We start from the raw sequence: 19,465 nt of genomic DNA, 5'->3' as shown, positions 1-19,465 counted from the left end.
ATCCACATCTATAAATCAGAAGTGACCAATCCATATTGATGATGTATATATTATTTTATTAATTATCTTTAACATATTAAGTCGATGTCAGATAAGGTATGTCTGTAGAGGAGTAAAAAGGACATTTCCTTTTGAAACTTAAATGGCAATAAACAAAATGTTATTCTTAAGATATGTGTTAGTAAACTGTACTTCATTACAGTACAAGTTACTTCTACAGTTTTAATGTCATCTCGCAAAAAAGAGTTACTGTTTCTGACACTAGAGGTCAGCAGTACTCACATTTAGTGAGTCACAAAACACACACGCACACACACAGAGAGAGAGCATTGACTTACATTCATTTCCTGGAGAATTACTCTAACCTTAACCCTAATTACTACTGGCCTAATCCTAACCCTGACCCTAACCTCAACCTAATACCTGGCCACACACACACAAGCTTGTTTTTATATCCTAGTGAGGACCCTCATAGACATGATGCATTGCCTAACCCCTGACCCGAACCTTAACCCTACAACCAAGTCTTAACCATGAAAGAGCCCTTTAAAGCTGACAAGCCCAAGCAAAATGTCCCACACATATATGTTTTTTGGACCTCATAAAGATATAAATACAAGTACACACACACACACACACACTTCTTCTTCGGATACTGCATTGACTTCCATTCATTTGTGCAGCCTAAAAAAAGCATGAACCTCTAACCACAATTCAAATCTTAGCCCTAAACTTAACCAGTTCCACAGAAATGAGGTTCTGCCTCATTAGGACCAGGATGACACGTCACAACTAAAGACAATTTAGCCGGTAATGAAATTCACTGTTGTTGTTGTTGTCGTTTTACAGTAATTCTTATCGTCACTGGGCCAAACAATGACTTCATGAGATTCAGCTACAAACTACAACTTTCTATTATTCTATAATGCCTGTTTTTTTTTTAACTTGTCATTAATTTTCATCTCTGTTGCTTTGTTACACATGTGTTGTTTTAAAAAGTTTAAGTCCTCCAGACATGAGGCGTTACACGTGCGGGGCAGGTTTTTTTTTTGTTTTTTTTTAAAGGGTCATTTTGTGTGAATAGAATATCACACATCAGTCATCTTTAGTGCCATGTGACAGGAATAATTTCACCTTACCTGACAGCAAAACAAAGGCTCTTTTTATAGCTTTGCAACTGAACAGCTGGATGTAGCTCAGGGCCACGTTTTCTTGGCAGACACCAACCCTCTGGCGTAGTTCATAGGGAGCAGTTATATGACAAATCTTGGAACCCGTTGAAAAAAGAAAGAACAGTTAGTGGTGAGGAGGAAAAAAGAAAGATAAGATTTCAACGAACATGCAGGATCAGTAATTACATGATGATCCAATTCATTGCAAAGGGTGGGGTTGTACACAAAACAGGTGCATGTTGAATTTGACAAAGAATACTATTTGACGTGCTGGGTTTTTTTTTTTTTTTTTTTTTTAAAGCTCAGATCGAATTCTCGCTGAGGCGTTCATGTAGAAAACCTCTCCAGTTACATTAAGTATTAGAATAACCAGTGTAAGATGTGCACAGTCAAAGCGTTTGAAAGAAAATAAATTAAGAAAATATGAATAATCGTAAAGATTCAATCCTTGAAATAAGATGTTATTCTTTTTAAAATACATTTTTATTCATAGAGTTTTTTTTAACTGTATCTGATGAAGCAATAAAATTGGTAAGTCAAAATAGACATTGTAGAAATGAAAAAAAAGAAAAAACAAACATCATCATTATGATCATGATGATAATTCTTTCTTGTTAAGCAGGTAATAGTCTATGTCTTCTATGCATGTGCAGCTGAGAGGGATATTCTTAGATTTGTAAGCATCACCAAAATACTGGACAGATTATTGGCCCTAGATTAGAAAAAAAACAAACAGAGAGCAAAGGTATATCAAGAGATTTAAAGGGCCCAGGGCAAAAGCAAGCTTGTGGTTGGGCCTCAGTTAGTTTACATTTCCTCCTTATACCTAATCACAACATTTGTCACTGCTGTGGAATACAGATGCACCTTTGTACTCATGTGCATGCTTAATCTACCGATTTGAGACGTTTTAAAGGATAAATAATCTCAGCTAAATAGGCTTGCAAGCGCGTGAGATGATGCTTAATTGATGAGGAAAATAATAATCAGCAAATATTAGCATGGATGCAGGTGTGTAAATGTAAGACTCCAGCTGTTTTCTGTTCCTGGTTCTAAGTTTGGTTTAGTTATTACTTCACATTCTGAGTGTGTGGATAAAACTCGGTGGTGATCGAACAGTCAGATGCAAAAAAGGCGGGAGGCAAACATAAATAAAGATAAATGACGCGTTTTATCCGTGTATATATTTGATTATTTATTTCACTTTTCTATTTGTTTCATTTAGAACAATATGGATCTCGGTCAAAAGGCTAATGACACAAATATAATACACAACACACAGCAGCAGAAACCAGAGTTTTGAAGACCGAAACTGTACAGAAGCGGTGAAACAGATTCATGTATCCACAGTATTTCAACGATCCTTGCACAAGGAAATAAAAGAGTGGCTGTCCTGTAACGTCTGTGTCTCTTCATCTTTGGGCTTGGTCCTTGTTGTTATACACACCTAAACCACATAGGCAGAAAAACTGGCTCTAATTTAAACACAGGCCACGGTCAAGATGAGCAAAATGAAATGAAGCGCTGGGGCATTTAGTGCTCGCGCATAAGAACTCTTAGTTCAAACTGGTTGTTGAGTAAAGAATAAGTGTGAATTGTTTTGTGGGAAAACAAACAGGCAGATCATGCAAATGAAAAGGCAGTGCACTAAACTCCTCCTCTGTTTTCTTTTAATCAGTGGTTGTTTAAATCTACAGCAGGAAAAAGCCTCAGCATTCACATTGTTTTGCCTCCTCCTCCTCTTCTCGGGCCCATGCACAGATACGTCTTCATGTCGCAGCTGTCAGCTGTGACGCAGTGTTGGCAGTGGAAGTGTGTACTATTGGGGTTGGTCAGTGCACATGTTAGTGTCCTTCCTCCTTCTCTTCCTCCTCCTCCTCCTCCTCCTCCTCAGCTTCATACGGGGTGAACAAACTGATAAACCAGTCTCTGAGACACATCAGGTTTGCGGATGATGCCCTTCTTGTAGTACTGACGTATGGATCGGCTCAGTTTGTCATAGTTCATAGCTGGCCTGTTCTTTCTGAGTCCCCACAGTCTTGCAACATGAGCCGAGTCTTCTATTTTAAAAATACCTGGTGGAGAGATTTATCATCTGTAAGAAAACATGTCATGACAACTTCATGACACACACACACACAAAATGAAGGTACAGGAAACTGTACTGTGTCATCTGACCACAAATACTGTATATATATACATTCATACAATATGAATACAAGATAACACACGAGCAAGGTTTTTAAAACAAGTTCAGCCTGTGAGTGCGACGCATGCTTTTACTCTTGTCTTTTCTACTCTTTTCATTTCTTTAGAGAAGCAAAGACTTAACTCCATTAAAGCTAAAGCTCTTTTTTAAAACTATTTCTTTCACTATTATTCCATAATTGCACCATCTGTTGATTCTTTGGAACGTCTCTTTGTAAAAGAAACAATAGGTTAATGTGTTGCTTGTGAATTAGTGCTGAAATCATTGCAGTAAAAGAGACGAAGAGAAGCAAAAGTGGAGGACGTTGAAGTGAAGCCGTACAAAGTGGCGTGAGATTCAAGTGTAAACACGCGACGCCATTCACGGACTTTTGTATTCGAGCCGTCGGTTGTTTAAAACCAAAAAGAAAAAAACCTTTTTCTTTGTTGAGCCAGCGAATGCAGCGTCCGTAGCTGTGTGGTTTGAGCAGGAGCTCTCTGAGGAACTGCCACAGGTGAATGGGCTGACCCAAACTGGAGGAATCCGCCTCAGACCAAAGATTCTCACTGCCTGGACGCAACATAACAACAACAACAGTCAATCAGAGTTGTGATTCACAGAGAAAAGACTATGGGGGAGCAAAAATGATTACAAAGCCCTTAAGGATTGAATCTTTTAACACTGTGTAAAAACTGTGTTTTGCACCTTTTCTTTTTCAAGCCTACCTGTAGTTTTGGTGTCTCCAGCTGAACACCTCTCTTTCATCCATGCAGCTTCAAAGAAACCAGATGAGATGAATATTTACTTTGGGTAAAAGCGTTTGCACACACAAACACATACACGCTCACACCGTCACTGCAGAATTCTATGATGAACTGGTGAAATAAATGCCACACCCATACCTGACTTCCATATGTCCAGGTGTGCGTGCAGCGTGTCTCCGCACTGTGGCGAGCGCTGGCGAAACTCCTCCTCGCTCATGGCACAGAGGTCCTTTCCTGTCAACTCCTGGAAGGACTTTCCTGCATGAGGCAACCTGTACAGGTGTTCGGTCCACAGCAGCCACTTCTGCACGTTCCCACTGTTCCACTCTATTGGGTCTGACAGAGAAAGACACACAAGTTATGAAAGTGCTGAGAAAACTCCCAGCTGACACGGCAATAAGTCCAGTGATCAATGTCAGGTAAACCAGTAAAATCCCCAGTTTTCTCTTTATTGTGTTTATCATGTCCACTACTGTAAACACAAGGGTTACACAAGGCAATTGAACTTTTATGACTCCACAGTTCTAATCGGTGGACCAGATGACTCTGGATCACGTTGGTTTACAACGGAGAGGCCTAACAATACATAATGCTCCGTATGTTTGCTTTGTGAGCATGACTAGACCTCGCCCTAAAGACTGTGTACACGTCTACTGTCACAGACCAAGAAACACTCATGCAAAGGTCAGGATTAAACAGATCCTGGAGCAGGCAAACACAGCTTTGCGTCAGTAACGATATGATTGAACAGATCTGTCACCCTGCCTGGGCTGTCCACACAGCCAAGTGTTGATTCTGGGAGTGAAAACGGGTAGCTTAAGCATCTCTGAATCAATATTCCCTCGCCATCCAATAACGGACACCATTTTGTGGAAAAAAGAAATGCCTTGTGTACTTTAAAGATTTGCTTCTTTGTCATCTATATCTTGCTACTGTAACGCCCCACGTGAGGATTAGAAAGTGTGGCGGCAGGTTCAGTGGAAGCAAGCAGCCTACCTGGGGTGATGTTGAGCAGTTTGCAGGCTGTTTCAATGTCCTTCAGCACCTCTCCCACCACCATGCTCTGCACCTGCTCCAGAGACCGCTCCTCCTCCTGGCCCTCCAGTCCAGGAGAGAGTCCCTGCTCCTGGCTGTCAATGACGGGGCACTGCTCCGGCTCTTCCTGTGACTCCATGTTGGTCATGGGTACAGCCACCATCGGGGAGGCCTCTGAAACTTTCACTAGCCATGTGGCATCTTCTGTGAGAAGCATGTCAAAGCACGAGAGATACAAGCTCGGCATGCCTCGCTCCAGAGCTTCCACGTTTGGTTTGGTCTCCCTCATGTCCCACTGCTCTTCAGAGGCTCTGCTTTGCTCCAGAGCTTCCACGTTAGGTTTGGTCTCCCTCATGTCCCACTGCTCTTCAGAGGCTCTGCTTTGCTCCAGAGCTTCCACGTTAGGTTTGGTCTCCCCCATGTCCCACTGCTCTCCAGAGCTTCTGTTCCGCTCCACAGCGGTGAGGGAATCACCTGCCATCCCGATCCTCAGCCCATAGACTGTGCCTTCTGAGTTTGACATCACTGCGAGATGACGCGAAAGGAAACAAAATCCTTAATTAGATTATTATTTATTTCATTTATTCTGAACAGCGTAAAAAAGAAAATCAGAATCACAAAACACCTCCAAAGATGAGAGATCTTTTGAATTTAAAGATGAGATTTAAATCTGGACAAAAGCCGACCAACAATAATATCTGATAAACTTTTAAATTAAAATGATCTCATGATTTGAGACCAGGAAAAAAAAGGTTCCTTTCCTATAATTCTTTGGCGACTAAACCTGCATCTCTTTCAGCTTTGTAAGAAACTCCATCAAAGCTTGTCCTTAAGTGTCCTGAGCAGAACTGAGGTGCTGAGTGACCCTCGGCAACAACTCAGAGCCTAAAGCAGACGCTGGGTAAATGACCCTCAGGAGAGATAAAACACACACAGCGCTGACAGCCATGGGGTAAACTGGATTTGACTGAGTCTCTTATTTGTGGGTCAGTGGCCCAGAATGGCTGATTTCTTGGGGGCAGGTGACTCGTACTGAGAGCAGCTTCTATGGCTTTCAAGGTGCCGTCTGTGCAGCCTTCTGTCTCCACTGTCAGCTGGAGATTTTAATCAAATGGAAGTTAGATAATGTGGAGAGAGGAGAGAGCCATATAGTTTATGTTTCTGCAACATGTGTGAGCTCACATTTCTGAACCCCCCCCCCCCCCCCCCATCTAGTCAGATCGGGAAAGAATCATGTTTTTTCCTCATATCATGAAACTCCTCTCTTGGCTGTTTAATCAACGTATCGCTCATTATTGTTACTCACTATTCAAAGGTTATAACTGGGCATCAAATATGTCACTTTACAACTATTTGACAAAACACTGAATTCAAACATTTAATCTTTCCTATAGTTTGCAGGAAAGTAAAATAGCACCAATTTTCCTTTAGAGACCACACATGTAAAAAAAAAGAAGAGACTGGTAGATGTAGTAGCTTCTTAATGACAGGAAATTGCCATCATAAGAGTCCGTTTACGGACCTCAGCTGTAGCACAAGTGTGATAATGTTAGGGCGAATTCACGTATAGCACACATGATGTGCACCTGCCACAGCTGGCATATGGAAAGGCACGCTGCTGTCGCACACAGTGGGTTATCAGTGGTCAGTGCCATATGCTCCCACAGTGCACATGTTCAAGGAGAGTCACTGCCGTATTTGTCAAGACACAAAAGAAGTGAGTCTCATAAAGTCTGAAAAATGATGGACAACACCCATCAGCCCTGAAATCCCTTTACCTTTATTGTAGGCACAAGTCTTAACCACGGACAAAAACAAACCAAACAATCATGTCATTCCACCACAGTCATGTTGACAATGATGAAGTCTTTTAAACTGACGCTCAGCTCAGAATGACTTTTTTTTTTTCAAACATGGTGGGCCTGATTCTGACATTCTGACTTTCACGCCATTATACATTTCTCACAGTGTTCATATCCACTCACCAAAGTGACATAGTGCAGGGGCAGGTCAGTACAGGTCAGGGACCCAGGAAGCTGTTATTTCAAGGCACACATTCAAAGGTTGATCCCAAAATTAAAAATCAAAATTGGCTTACTGAATTTTTCCCCCCACCAGTGAACCATTGTTTAGTTAGCAGTTAAACCTTGGCTACCAAAGAGTATTAGACTGTGTTTACCTGCATGTTAAAAGTCCGATTTTAGTCGGACTTTTCTGAATGCCATGTAAACACGTTAGTCCGACTAAAATTGAGATAGTCTTAGTCGGACTAACATATCTGGATAATGTGATTCATAGTCCGATTACTCCTGCACGTATAAAATAAACTGCAGCACTGTTGCCGGAAATCACACAGTGACAGTGTCTTTCATCGGAGAACACGGCAACCACAAGAGTCATACTCGGTCTTATTTGTATCACGATTAACGATGTACAGCAGGTATGAAAACATACACGATCCATCTCACCGTTTGCTGTTAGAGTTCCTGTGACGTAAAGGTCAACAGGAAACTGATCCAATACGTCTTCTTAGAGACATCCCAATCTCATAAGACTGAATACATAAATAAAGATTTAAGGGGGCGACAAAATAGGTAAAGAGTTACATAGTGTAACTTTAACAACACAATGTTGATCTCTCACTTTACATACACATTTCTTATTTCTCTCTAGTGGCCAAATTATCTGCAAAAAAGTTTGTTTTTTTACCCGCTCTCACCAAAGATAAATGAAGTTATCTTCCCTGCCTCCGACAAAAAAAAGGATCCTCCTTCTACTCTTTGGTCCTCAACCCCCCACTGTAAAACCTGATCCCCCAGTTTCCCTTTTATCTCCAAAACTTCTCGTAAACTATTACCCACTTTCCTTTTCACTTCATCAGGAGTCAGATTAAAAGCCACTGGTATGCCGAGCCTGGCTGCTGTGTGTTAACTCTGCTCTGTAACAGCTTGCTCTAAGCCCATTAGCAAAGCAAATTTAGCCATATTACCTTCTCCCAAAAGGAAGAGGGGCCACAAGAGAAAGACACAAACACACACACCCGGAGAGAGGGATTAAGACTCTGACTGATCTCTAAATGAGTTTGGTCAAGACGCTGATATTCATTTCAGGAGCATTAGCGCTTGCTCCATTTACTCAGCAAAGTCAGCCTTTGACACAGAAGGGGAAAGGATTCAGGCCTGGCATCCACACTGGGAACCACACTTGCTCTTTGTGAAGATGATGATTGTCTGGTGTGAAGCTCCTGATTTCAACTTTACTTGAAAATGTGTCAATTGAACTCAAAGATCTTTACTTTTTGATTCTTACTTTTAATTCAGCCATAGATTCTCTGTTCATGTGTAATTTTTTTCTCTGTTGTTTTTAATGACTAAATAGATTTGACACGGCAAATTAAACTGTTCTCTTTTCTGATAACGCAACTAACACAGAGTAATACTTTTATTATTTTTATCCCCAGGTTAAAACTATTTAAAACAGTTTGAGAGAAAGTTGCAGACAAATGCAACCAATCTATCTTTAAATTGACGTGTTAGTCCATTCATCATTATTGCTCAAAGGGTTTTGTGACAGAAATCAGCCAAGTGTTTGGATTAAAGTTAATGAATAGTACTTTTTCAAAAGTGGGTTTAACCTGGATGAGCTGGTGGTAAAAACAAAACAAGAACATCTGTCTAAACGTGACCAATATAAGAGTGAGCGCTCGAGTGTTGTTTGAGTCTGGAGCTAAAGAAGTGTGACCAGCCAGGCGTGACTATTTGCCATGTGTGCTCTGAGGGGAGATTTTTCTTTCTTTTTTTCCCCCTTGTTATTGTTTCTCATGGGAAACTTTCAATCCGAGAATGTCATTGTTCTGGAAGAGAAAAAAAGACAGTTTTGTCTTGTTCTGTCCACCTTATAAACCAAAGAGAAGGTGGTGTTGTCTCATTGTCTATTTTTTTTATTGCTTTATACAGCGTTGAACAATTCCTTTTTTTCTTTTTTTTTTTTATTCACAAATCGATGTTATCTTCATGATCTAACATTATCTATGGTCTTCCTCCCCTGGGCAGGTTACTATAACTGCTAGTGTGGGATGCTGGGTGCACTGGCAGTGAACCAGTATCTAAACATTAAACCATTTCAAATGCTTTGGCAGTTGGTCCAAAATTTATTTTGACAGACACCCGAATGTACAGTTAATGATGTCGACGACAACCGAGATTGGACCTGAAGATTGTAACGTGGACGGATGGAGAAACAAAATCTGTCATCTGTCATTTTGGGGAGAGATTCCAGTGATTGTGAAGATACTGAGACTCTGAGGCTGAGGAGCCTCAGGCAGATGCTGTCGGTGCAGTTGGATTCAAAGTGCTGATAAAAACATGGGGAGGTGGTTTTTAAACTTAAAATAGGAAATGTCTTTTTAATCAAACTGCTCTGGCTTTACATACTCAACAATGAAGATTCCAATTCCATCCATTTGTTTTGCTCAATTTAACATTGTTTATAATCATACATTAAACGGCTACTTTATGGTTTAGGAGATAATATGCTACATGCGCAGACTATATATATATATATATACATATATATATATATGTATAACCTCACTGAGCAGAGTTTGAGACAGAAAGTTAAGAACTAGAGTCAGAAAAGAATGTTTTTCAGTTCATGTTCTTGTTTCTAATTTCTTTTTATTCTAAGCTTTCACTGTGAGATTTATTGTATTAAAAATAGCCATTAAACCCTAATGTGCACCATTAAAAAAAACAAAAAAAAATGCAGCTTGTTCTATGTCAAGAGAAATAAAAAAAATGTGTGTTTAAAATAACACAATAGCAAGTGATTATTTATCTGTGTTGCTTGTTACCATTATTGGTGTAAATCAGCTGACCCTGGATGATGTTTTGACTGTATCACTGATGATTTTAGCAGACTGTCTGTCCACATTCTGCGTCTTTAAGTACAAACTAAAAATGTGACTGCGTGTGAACAGAAACACAACAGAAGGGCGAGCAAACACAACATTTCTTTTCATCCAACTCCAACCTTCCACGTCTGCGTCCTTAACTTTTCCTGTGTGATATTAAAGAATTTCATCCAAATTTCGACGACCAAAACGTACTAACTAACTTACCCTAACTTTAGATGACATGATAATAGTGTGAAGACATTGTAGTTCTTTAAGTCTTGTTCAAGCTCCTTCACCGCAACTGAAACTAACTACTTACCAAAGTTTGGGCCATTCTGTTTATGTCTAATCTGCAAGTTTGTGAACTTTTTGTATATTGTCAATTTTAAAAATCACATATTTGACAAATTTTGTGAGCAACATTCACTGTAATGTGTGAGTATTAGGTAGACAGAATTAATCAGAATTAATTTGATTGCCAGCAAACAACATCCAGTAGTAAAATGTTTTCTTAATCAAAATAATAATAATAATAATAATAATAATAATAATTCCAGACATTGTGTGTGTGTCTTCTTACCGTGGATGAAGATGCTGTGATGGTGGACGCGGTGCAACTCTTTCTGATCAACGCTCTCCACAGATGGGACACAGAGCACTGATTCCCCTGATGACAGTCACAGAGTCACCAGCCCAGAGGCCTCACAACCTCCCAGGATTCTTCTTTCTTTTTTTTCCTTTTTTTTTTTTTTTGAGTGGTGGAATTACAATTAACCTGAAAGTCACAGCCTAAAGCACAACTGCAAACCCAACCTTCAGTGAAAGCACCTGCTGGGGGTGTGTACAGAGTGAGAAGGAGCCAGATAAAGTGACTGGCTGAGAGAGTGCAATGGAATTCAAGCACCATTGACTGCGATTTATATTTATAGGGCAGTAGTGTTTACTCATGCTCACAAAAAAACTGTATGTGTGTGTGTGTCTGTGTCTGTGTGTGTGTGTGTGTAGGTAGCGCCTTGTGTCTTGCTGATTAGCTCAGACCTCCTCAAACACTACTTGTTGGTCTTCGTACTTAAGTGTCAGAAAATTCAACACGATAAGAGACAAATGTCTTAAATCACTTAAAAAGTGAGAGAATTGTTTTTAAAAGTCCAGTCTGTAGAATTTAAATGGCTGTCCAGAACCATAGAAGAATTTCACCTCACAGGTGGTTGAGCAGAGAGACTTTTTATGTTTTTATTCCTTATCTTAATGCAATTTTTTTTTCAGATCACACATAGGCACTGTTTTGTTTCCATTAGAATGAGCTCTTTCATTATTTTATTAGACAGGGGTGGGATCTCTCGCTTGGACTACACCATGTTGTATGACAACAAAATGATATTAAGTTGGATGCAGTATGCAACTTCACCTCTAGATGGCACTAAATGCTACACATTGGTCCTTTAATTCCGGCATAAAACCGTTTAGCTTTATCATTGAAGTACGACAATGCAACACATTCCATTGTAACTCCAGTGGCGTGCAGGAGAATCATTTGCAAAATCAACTTTGGAACTATAGCATTTAAACCATGCTACTGCACCACAGATGTTTTTATTTAATCTAATTAACCTCACATTATTTTTATCAGTAAACATCATTTGGTGACCTTGTATAACTTCCATGTCAACCTGAGACATGGAAAATGGCAATGGAAACATTTGAAACTATTGTGTGACTCAATATAAAACAAATAGTTTGTTTCTCACTTCTTCTGTGGATGCTGCGCCGTTAATGTAACTGCTCACTGGGACTATAATACATAACTACAACTATAACTACAACACAACTTATTATCAGTGGGTTCAGCCAGCAGTGTTGCAATGTAACAAAGTACAAATACTTTTGTACTGTATTTAAGTACAAAATTCACATATCTGTACTTTACTTTGTTATTAATATTTCTAGCAACTTTTCACTTTTAATCCAATGCATTTCCTCTAACTATCTTTGTTACTCGTTACTACCAAATAAAATCAGAAGAAGAGTTGGTCATGGTCTGTATTTATATCGTGCTTTTCTAGTCTTGCTCAAGGACAAACACAGACTTGCAGGGCCAGAAGTTAAACCCACAACCTTCCAGTTGAAAGACAACTCACCCTACCACTGAGCTACCATGGCTCAATCCTAACACTTTTTTAATACTTTTACTTAGACTTAAACTAAAACTAAAGTACATTGTATATCAGAAAATTACTTTTGATACTTAGGTACAGTAAATAATATTATAAAAAGTGACATCAACTTCTACCAAAGTCATTTCCTTTTACTCAAGTATCTCTTTCAGGTACATAAATACATTATACAAAACTATCAGTCACTAGATTATTATCTACTGACTGATAGTTTTAATAGCTTTATAACTAGTTTTACTTTTGGATCCTGGTTCTTCTTTGCCCCATTCATCCACAAAATGTCAAGGAAGATCAAGCGGAAGGGATGATTAAATATGATTAAAATAACTTCCTTTCAGTTGCATGGGTGATATGACAATAAAACCTAAAAGTAAAAACAAGCACATATCCAAATCTCTATCACTGCACAACACTTGAAAGTATTCACTATTATGTGGACAATCTATCCTCAGCACCATATCTCACCGCTGGACTAAAAGCTTTATTATTTTCCTTTTATTTAAGTAAATCTTAATCACAAACACAAAGACATTGTGGGCAACACTGTTTGCTCACTGAAAAGTACTGTTTGTCATCAAGAAAGAAGTGCTTTGTGTAAGTCCAGCATGTTTAAACAGCAAGCCTCCGACAAAAGCATAGAAGTAACGGGTGTTGGGGAAGTGGTCACTCTGAACAATAAAAGTACTTACAGATTACTGTATATCTAATCTGTCCCTTTTAATATCACTCTTAATTCACCATTCAAGCCACTAAATGGCAGACGGAGCGATAGCACTGACTAAAACATAACGTTTCTTTTCCTCTTCCAGTACTAGAACATGTTTTCTATTCCTTTCTTCTTCTTTTTTTTTAGCAATCCAGGAGCTGCAAAGGTGATGTGGTTAGCCACAGTCGTGAATGGAGTGATTGTGATCCACAGGGAGGGTGTGCACCAACTGTGTCAGGAACATCTTAGTAAGTGGGTGTTTGTAGACACACTATATCAAACACTGAGGGATGACCACCTCCTTTCACTGGAAACCTTTGACTAACAAACTTTCAATTATGGTCTTACATGACTTACATTTGCAGTCAACACGGTACAGAATTCACTTGCCTTGTAACTAAAAATGAATGCTTCGAAAGAGTTGCTCAACTAAAAAAAAATAATTGAATATACCTACAGTACGTTGTGCAGGAAGTGAACATGTGTTTACTTTTTTGCCTTCACCCACGCAGTCATCAGCCACATTTGCATGGCAGTTTCTGTATCTAGTGTTCCTTTGGCTACAGGACAACTTTGTCATGGTTGAAAGACAATGTGCTTACGGGACACTAACTGGAAGTCAAACACCAGCCACAATTGGCCCACTGTGATCGGGATGAGTAATGGCTGTACAGGTGTCCCTGCCGTCAACAGGTATCTGTGACCCACCTGAGTTGTCTTAGTAATGTCAATAAACATGGGGAGCAGGCCCCACTGTGATCACCGCTGAGTGAATGCGTGTCACTTTGTCAGAGACAAAAGAGAAGTATCTTCTGTTACTTCAAGGCAGCATTTTCAACTACTTTGGTGGGAAAAACCCTGAAGAGAACGACCTCCTTCAATGTGTGAGGCACGTGGCATTTCATAAGCAACTCAATTTAAAAGTAAATAGTGTGATGTAAAGAAAATTGCATTGGTCATCTACAAAATGACTTCCTCTTGGGAGAGTGAGGTTTGTCTGCAGTCTGCAGACCGTGACATTAGTCGGCAGCTTTTGAGGTCATTTTCGGGTGTTCAACTCCAACAGCCAGGCAGTGGGCCAAGACACTCATTGGCTTGCAAACGGTTCACGCTGTGGAGACATGCTTGATCCTGCAGATATATGAAACAACCAAGAGGTGTGAGTATCAAATGGTAATATGGGAAGCAGCCCCTTTGTCTGAAGCCACAGATTCTTGGAACGTCTGTGTGTGCAAAGGCAGTCGTGTTTCTGACCTATGAATGAACTGGCCAAGAACTACCTCATGTCGAAAGAGGGTACATTCAGCTTCTGTGATGCAGATGAGGAAACAGAAAACGTTCCTCAGAGTCGCTGTTGTGTTGTGTCACAATAACCACCCCCTCATGAAAACCATGACAGATTCTGTGTGATATTCTCATAAATATCGTCATCATTTTACCACGAAAACCACAGGAAAAAAAATCCACAAAAACAAGGCTTCTAGTGGATTTACACCCATTTCTAGAAAACTAAAATGTGTAAGTTGTTGCATGACTCGTACCTTAATTTAACTTATACATGTACTTGGAAAAAGTCAAAGGTTCCACAATTAGCAGGTTGACTAGTAACAGGTGAGGGTATGCAAACTAAAAGTGTATTATGCAAGAGGAAGCCATACCCTCAGGTGTCAAATACATACAAGCTTTGTAAAACTGTGATTCGCAGTCAAGTGTTTTGAAAGACGGTTTGCATGTCACCATGTGTCAGCAAAACAAATCCAGAGCAGTTGAAGGAGATCATGACATGGGGCAAAAATGTACAGAGTCTCTTATGTTTTGTTAGTTTGCCGGAAAGTCGTTTACAGTTTTACCTTGGCACTGATGACAGATAAACCTTTTGTCTGTGTACCAGGGTCAGCTACCGCAGCACATTTGTAACATACTGCAATGTATCACACACCTGATATATATTTTATTGTTTCCTTTTCATGTTATAATTACACAAAATGTATATAAAGTTTTTATTTTTATATTTTTCACATGCTGGTGGGAGTTTCTGTTATTTGCCTCGTGTCAGAAATAAATGGAGACTGATATTCATCATATTGCTTACATCTGCAACATCTTTACAAATTCAATTTGAATCCATTATATATATGTTCAAATCAAACGTCAAGAAGCACATTATTTTAAAATACGTTACATATTTAAAATACAATTTTTATGTATGAAGATATTATTGTATTGCAACATTTTGATTAATTTTGTTGCAGTAAAAAACAAAAAACAAAAAAGAAAACGAGCGTTTAACTGTCTTTGCAGGTGAATCATGGAGGGGATACAATGGCTGCTAATTATTTAGTGCCCACATTGGAATTAAAACTGGTAGAACCAAGTGTTCCCACTTTGACTGGGATCTTTCAGCCAAAGATGACAGAGCAGCTCTTTGATGTCATTTGGATCCAGTCCAAAACAAACTGCAGTCAAGAGACAGAGTGGAGCTGTTAATGTGGAGCAATTACCGACAGCTTAACCTCAGATGCATTTTCTGATAATTATGACATGACTGTGTCACGTCACTGCTTACTGTGTATTATACAAAAGCCACGACTATACACTAGATGGAAAACACACATAGCTATCTGTGGAAAACATGTCATTATATAAAAAAAAGGAAGATATAAGAGGAATCGAGATCTGTTAAGAGACACAACACATGAGTATACAGTGACTTTATCCAGCTACAGTGCAGCTCTGCAGAGAGAAAGAAAACAGAATAGCTGTGTTGCCTTAATTTGACCAATCTGAAAAGTGAGAGGGAAAACCAGCAGATGGATATTTCACACTAGATGCATTAGCAGTGGGTCTGCCACGTGCCATTTTGCTGTTATCAGACCATCAAAGGTTGTTTTTACTTGCAATCACACAATATACAGTAGTTGCATTCGATAGAATGTTATTTCCTGTGCACCTGTCAGACGTGGTGTTGCCTCACAGTTGGTCAGTCAGATTTCAAGGACGACAATAAAAAAAAGAGGTAAAGTTGTGGGTCATACAGTACTGTGTTGTCATCACTCATTTCATTGAGTGATATTGTTAATATCAGGGGTGGGTGGGTTTGGGGTAAAATCATATCAAGATTATCAAGAAGATATCAAGATATATCAAGATTATAAAAAACGGACCATCTATACCCAGCTATAGTTGATATACTGTTATTGTGAAAATATTGATTCATCTCACAAACTCACATTGGATTATTAAAGAGGACATAGAGTGCTTTTTTCAGGTTTTCCTCACAATGCCACGGATGTGACAAACAGACAGAGGAGGACATCGCCCCCAGACACGCCCTCTGATCCGCCAAGGGTATAAAGTCAGAGCTGACATGCGGATAGTGATATCAATATGTCAATGACAGTGTGTTTTTTCATGCGAGGGCAAGGTTTCTATTTATTCTCTAACAAAGGACAACAAGAGCCAGTAGTAAAAAAATATATATATTTTTAACTGCATTCGACAACAATATAACCCCAAACTGCTGCCATGTTTACAACACTTCCCTTAGGTCTGACTGACACCGACAGCGTTGCTCAATCTGACAAATACAATCTTTTTTTTTAATACCTTTAAGGCAGAAGGAAGTCTAAATAAAATAAATAAATAAAAACACAACTACTTTCTGTCTGCAAATCCAACCCTACTTCTTGATCCCTCAGACTATATACAGTTTTAGTATTACAATGAATATATTACCATTTTAAGTTTCAGTGGTAGGTGATGAATAATATCTGAAGAATATATGAGAAATCAAATATTACTGCTTTGCCAGGAAGTTGGTGAGTAGTAGTGAGTAGTGATACCTCCTGTGCATAGCTGGAGGCAAAACAGTATGTAGAGGCTAATTTGAATGTTATCAGATAAAGATCACGGGATGAGATTTTTAAATTAAACATCTCAAAATGCCTCAAGTCATGTTGCGACCAGTTCTTAATATTTTATTAGCTCAGATTAATTAAATATTTCTAATAATATTTATTTTATTGATATATGTATGTATTTATTTATGTTACTTCAAGTCAATAACAGTAACACAATGCTTCTCCACATTACAGTAACGATAACAAAGGCCCTTCTTGAGCTGTGCACCTTTTCCATATTTGGCTTTCCACTGTCCATGTGTAACACCTTTGTGTCATTCCTTCACCTTTACACTCTTGGTGCTTTGAGCAGTAAATGCTTGTTTATCTTTGGCAGAAATGATTGGCAGTTAAAACAAACGTATTGACTCGAGTTCTGCGAGAGATCACGACGATAGGAGCCCGGAAGAATCCACACTGCAATATAAGTCAATATTTGCTCTCCGTTACCCTGTCTGCGCAAACTCTATTCAAATCACCTCACTGCTCCCCACCTGCATGGGCATCACACACACACACACCCACACAGTATAAGCATGCATCCTTATGCTCATCTTACATGTTAATGGTCTGAATACTAAATGCTAAAAGGTCAAAGAATTAAGAATTCTTTAAAAGGAGGAAATTAATCCATGGTTATCAGTGACTCAAACTATGAATAACAAATTAATTAAATGAGGAAAAACAAAACAAAGGCTATTTATTATTTTTAATAAATGTGCCCTGATGAAGGCTGCTGAGCAAAGTAGTTTCTAACTAGAATTATCAGAGTGCCTCAGACACCTTTTTTTTTTAGACAGACACTTGTACTTTTCAGACAAAATGACAGTAATTACTGTCAGTTTGACCTGGGATTAGTTCCAAAAGGCCTGTAGGGACACGTGGAAACATCGCCGCAGACAGAGGCATTGCTAAGGGTAACGGTGCGAATACGTAAGTTAAAGATAATCTGTGTCTGTGTATCCCTTACAAGTAATTCTACTGCACACTGTCCTTGGAAATCTGTAGGAGTAAAGTATACATGACTAAACAAAGACATTTGCATATGTCCAATAGAGCATGCACTCTGTGGACATAGTTGTCTATACTAGAGTCGGATACCTGGTTTGTTTGGATGATTGAGTAACAACAATAACCGACAGTTGTGAGTTCAACTAAGGGCTACAATGGAGATCGGCAACCATTGTGTTGCTGATATTTAATCTTGTCATTTAATTATGGTTTCATACATTTTACAGCCCCTCCAGCATTATGGCTCCAGGGCTATAGGCACCACTTTGATCAATGAAGATTACAACAACACACCCACACACCCTCCACAACATCCTGACACGACAGAGAAGCAGCCGCAGTGAGAGGCTCATTTCACTGCACTGTGGGAAGGAAAGGTTCAGAACATCGTCCCCATTGTCCCCACAGCCATCATGCTTTTTAACAGTGACTGTTGATTTGTCCCCGCACACCCCAACAGTGCAATATTTATTTATTTAGTTTCCACTTTTTATTATTTATCTGTTTTTTTGTTTTATACTCACTCATCTTCCACCTCCACATGAGGGGCACTGGTGCCAATCTCAGCTAACATAGGGCGAAAGGGGGGGGGGATGCACCCTGGACAGGTCGCCAGTCCATCACAGGGCCACATAGACAAACAATAATCCACTCTTACACTCTCACCTACGGTCAATTTAGAGTGTCCAATTTGCCTAATCCTCAAATCTGCATGTTTTTGGACTGGGAGAAAGAGATTTTACTGAACAAGTGAAAAGATATTGATGGAACAATAGGAAAAGTCAAACAATCACCACAGTGTAAAAGGATTCAGCCACTGGGCCTCATTGGCATTTCACTCAAAGACCAAAATGCCACTGTTTGACAAAACTTCAGGGCAAACCATAAAAAAGTTTTTTGTTTTGTTTTGCCTGGACTGTCTGTTAAAGCTTTTTGCCACAGCCTTACTTAAAAAGACAATTTCACTTTCATTAAATACCTCTTTTGTGTAATGTCTGTCACACCAGGCGTGACGTCCCGCATGTGAATCTGAACCCCATTCTGAAGCCTCGGTGTCTGCAGTTTGGTCAGTGCCATGTTGATGTTTTGAAACCGGAAGTTCAGAAGCTTCAACTGCAACCAGGCTCCTATTGGACGATACCAGCTGTCAATCACACTGGCGTCCACTCCACATAATCTGCCAGGAAAAGGGACATCATTTACAACATTGTCATCTTGAACAATTAAAGCTAAAACTACTGGTTGAGACGGTCAACACCTCAGGAAAATGTTTATCGACTTCATAAATCAAGTGGGAAGTATTTACATTTTCCCATAGACCTTAAAACAGAGTCACTTATGCAAACAAGGGAGTCACCCCCCTACTTCCTATTTGGTTTCAGAAGAAACCTGTAAGACTATTATCAATTTTTTTTAAATTACCGTCTATGGCAAATTACACTTATATTAAATATATATACAAAATATTGAGCTCTCAAAGTAACATCATTATTGCCAACATTAAAATACAGTGGTGTAAATAGGCCAGACTTTACACAGGAGGCAGATCTATTCCAATTAGATCATTTGCTCTCTCATCATCCTCACATATACTTCACACAGTGGAATAATAGAGCAAGAGA

General features: G+C 39.3%; 1 protein-coding gene across 2 annotated transcripts; it reads right to left on the bottom strand.

Annotated features, from left to right (window-relative positions):
• Window positions 1–1,727: 1,727 nt before the first annotated feature.
• On the bottom strand, window positions 1,728–19,207 carry LOC131461500 (SAM pointed domain-containing Ets transcription factor). 2 transcript variants are annotated; one of them, XM_058632805.1, is made up of 6 exons: window positions 18,823–19,207; window positions 5,121–5,684; window positions 4,263–4,460; window positions 4,086–4,133; window positions 3,796–3,930; window positions 1,728–3,247 (listed from the first exon to the last, which is right to left on the bottom strand). In XM_058632805.1, the coding sequence occupies exons 2-6, from the start codon at window positions 5,680–5,682 to the stop codon at window positions 3,069–3,071; spliced, it is 1,122 nt and encodes a 373-aa protein (XP_058488788.1). In that variant the 5' UTR covers window positions 5,683–5,684; window positions 18,823–19,207; the 3' UTR covers window positions 1,728–3,068. The 2 variants fall into 2 exon arrangements, with proteins under 2 accessions (XP_058488788.1, XP_058488787.1); XM_058632804.1 differs by lacking the exon at window positions 18,823–19,207 and adding an exon at window positions 10,634–10,717.
• Between the last annotated feature and the right edge of the window lie 258 nt (window positions 19,208–19,465).

The sequence above is a fragment of the Solea solea genome, chromosome 6 (assembly GCF_958295425.1).
Source record: "Solea solea chromosome 6, fSolSol10.1, whole genome shotgun sequence".
Classification (NCBI taxonomy): Eukaryota; Metazoa; Chordata; class Actinopteri; order Pleuronectiformes; family Soleidae; genus Solea; species Solea solea.
The sequence above is the reverse complement of the archived record's forward strand: the minus strand, read 5'-3'. Positions and strand labels throughout refer to the sequence as shown.

What these genes read in the sequence shown, in the direction of transcription:
- LOC131461500 (XM_058632805.1), bottom strand. Translation starts at nt 5,682, where the DNA reads ATGTCAAACTCAGAAGGCACAGTCTATGGGCTGAGGATCGGGATGGCA. An exon ending in ACTGCTCAACATCACCCCAG is followed by an intron (nt 4,461 to 5,120) that starts GTAGGCTGCTTG and finishes TTTCTCTGTCAG; the next exon opens with ACCCAATAGAGTGGAACAGT. An exon ending in TGGAGACACCAAAACTACAG is followed by an intron (nt 3,931 to 4,085) that starts GTAGGCTTGAAA and finishes TGTTGCGTCCAG; the next exon opens with GCAGTGAGAATCTTTGGTCT.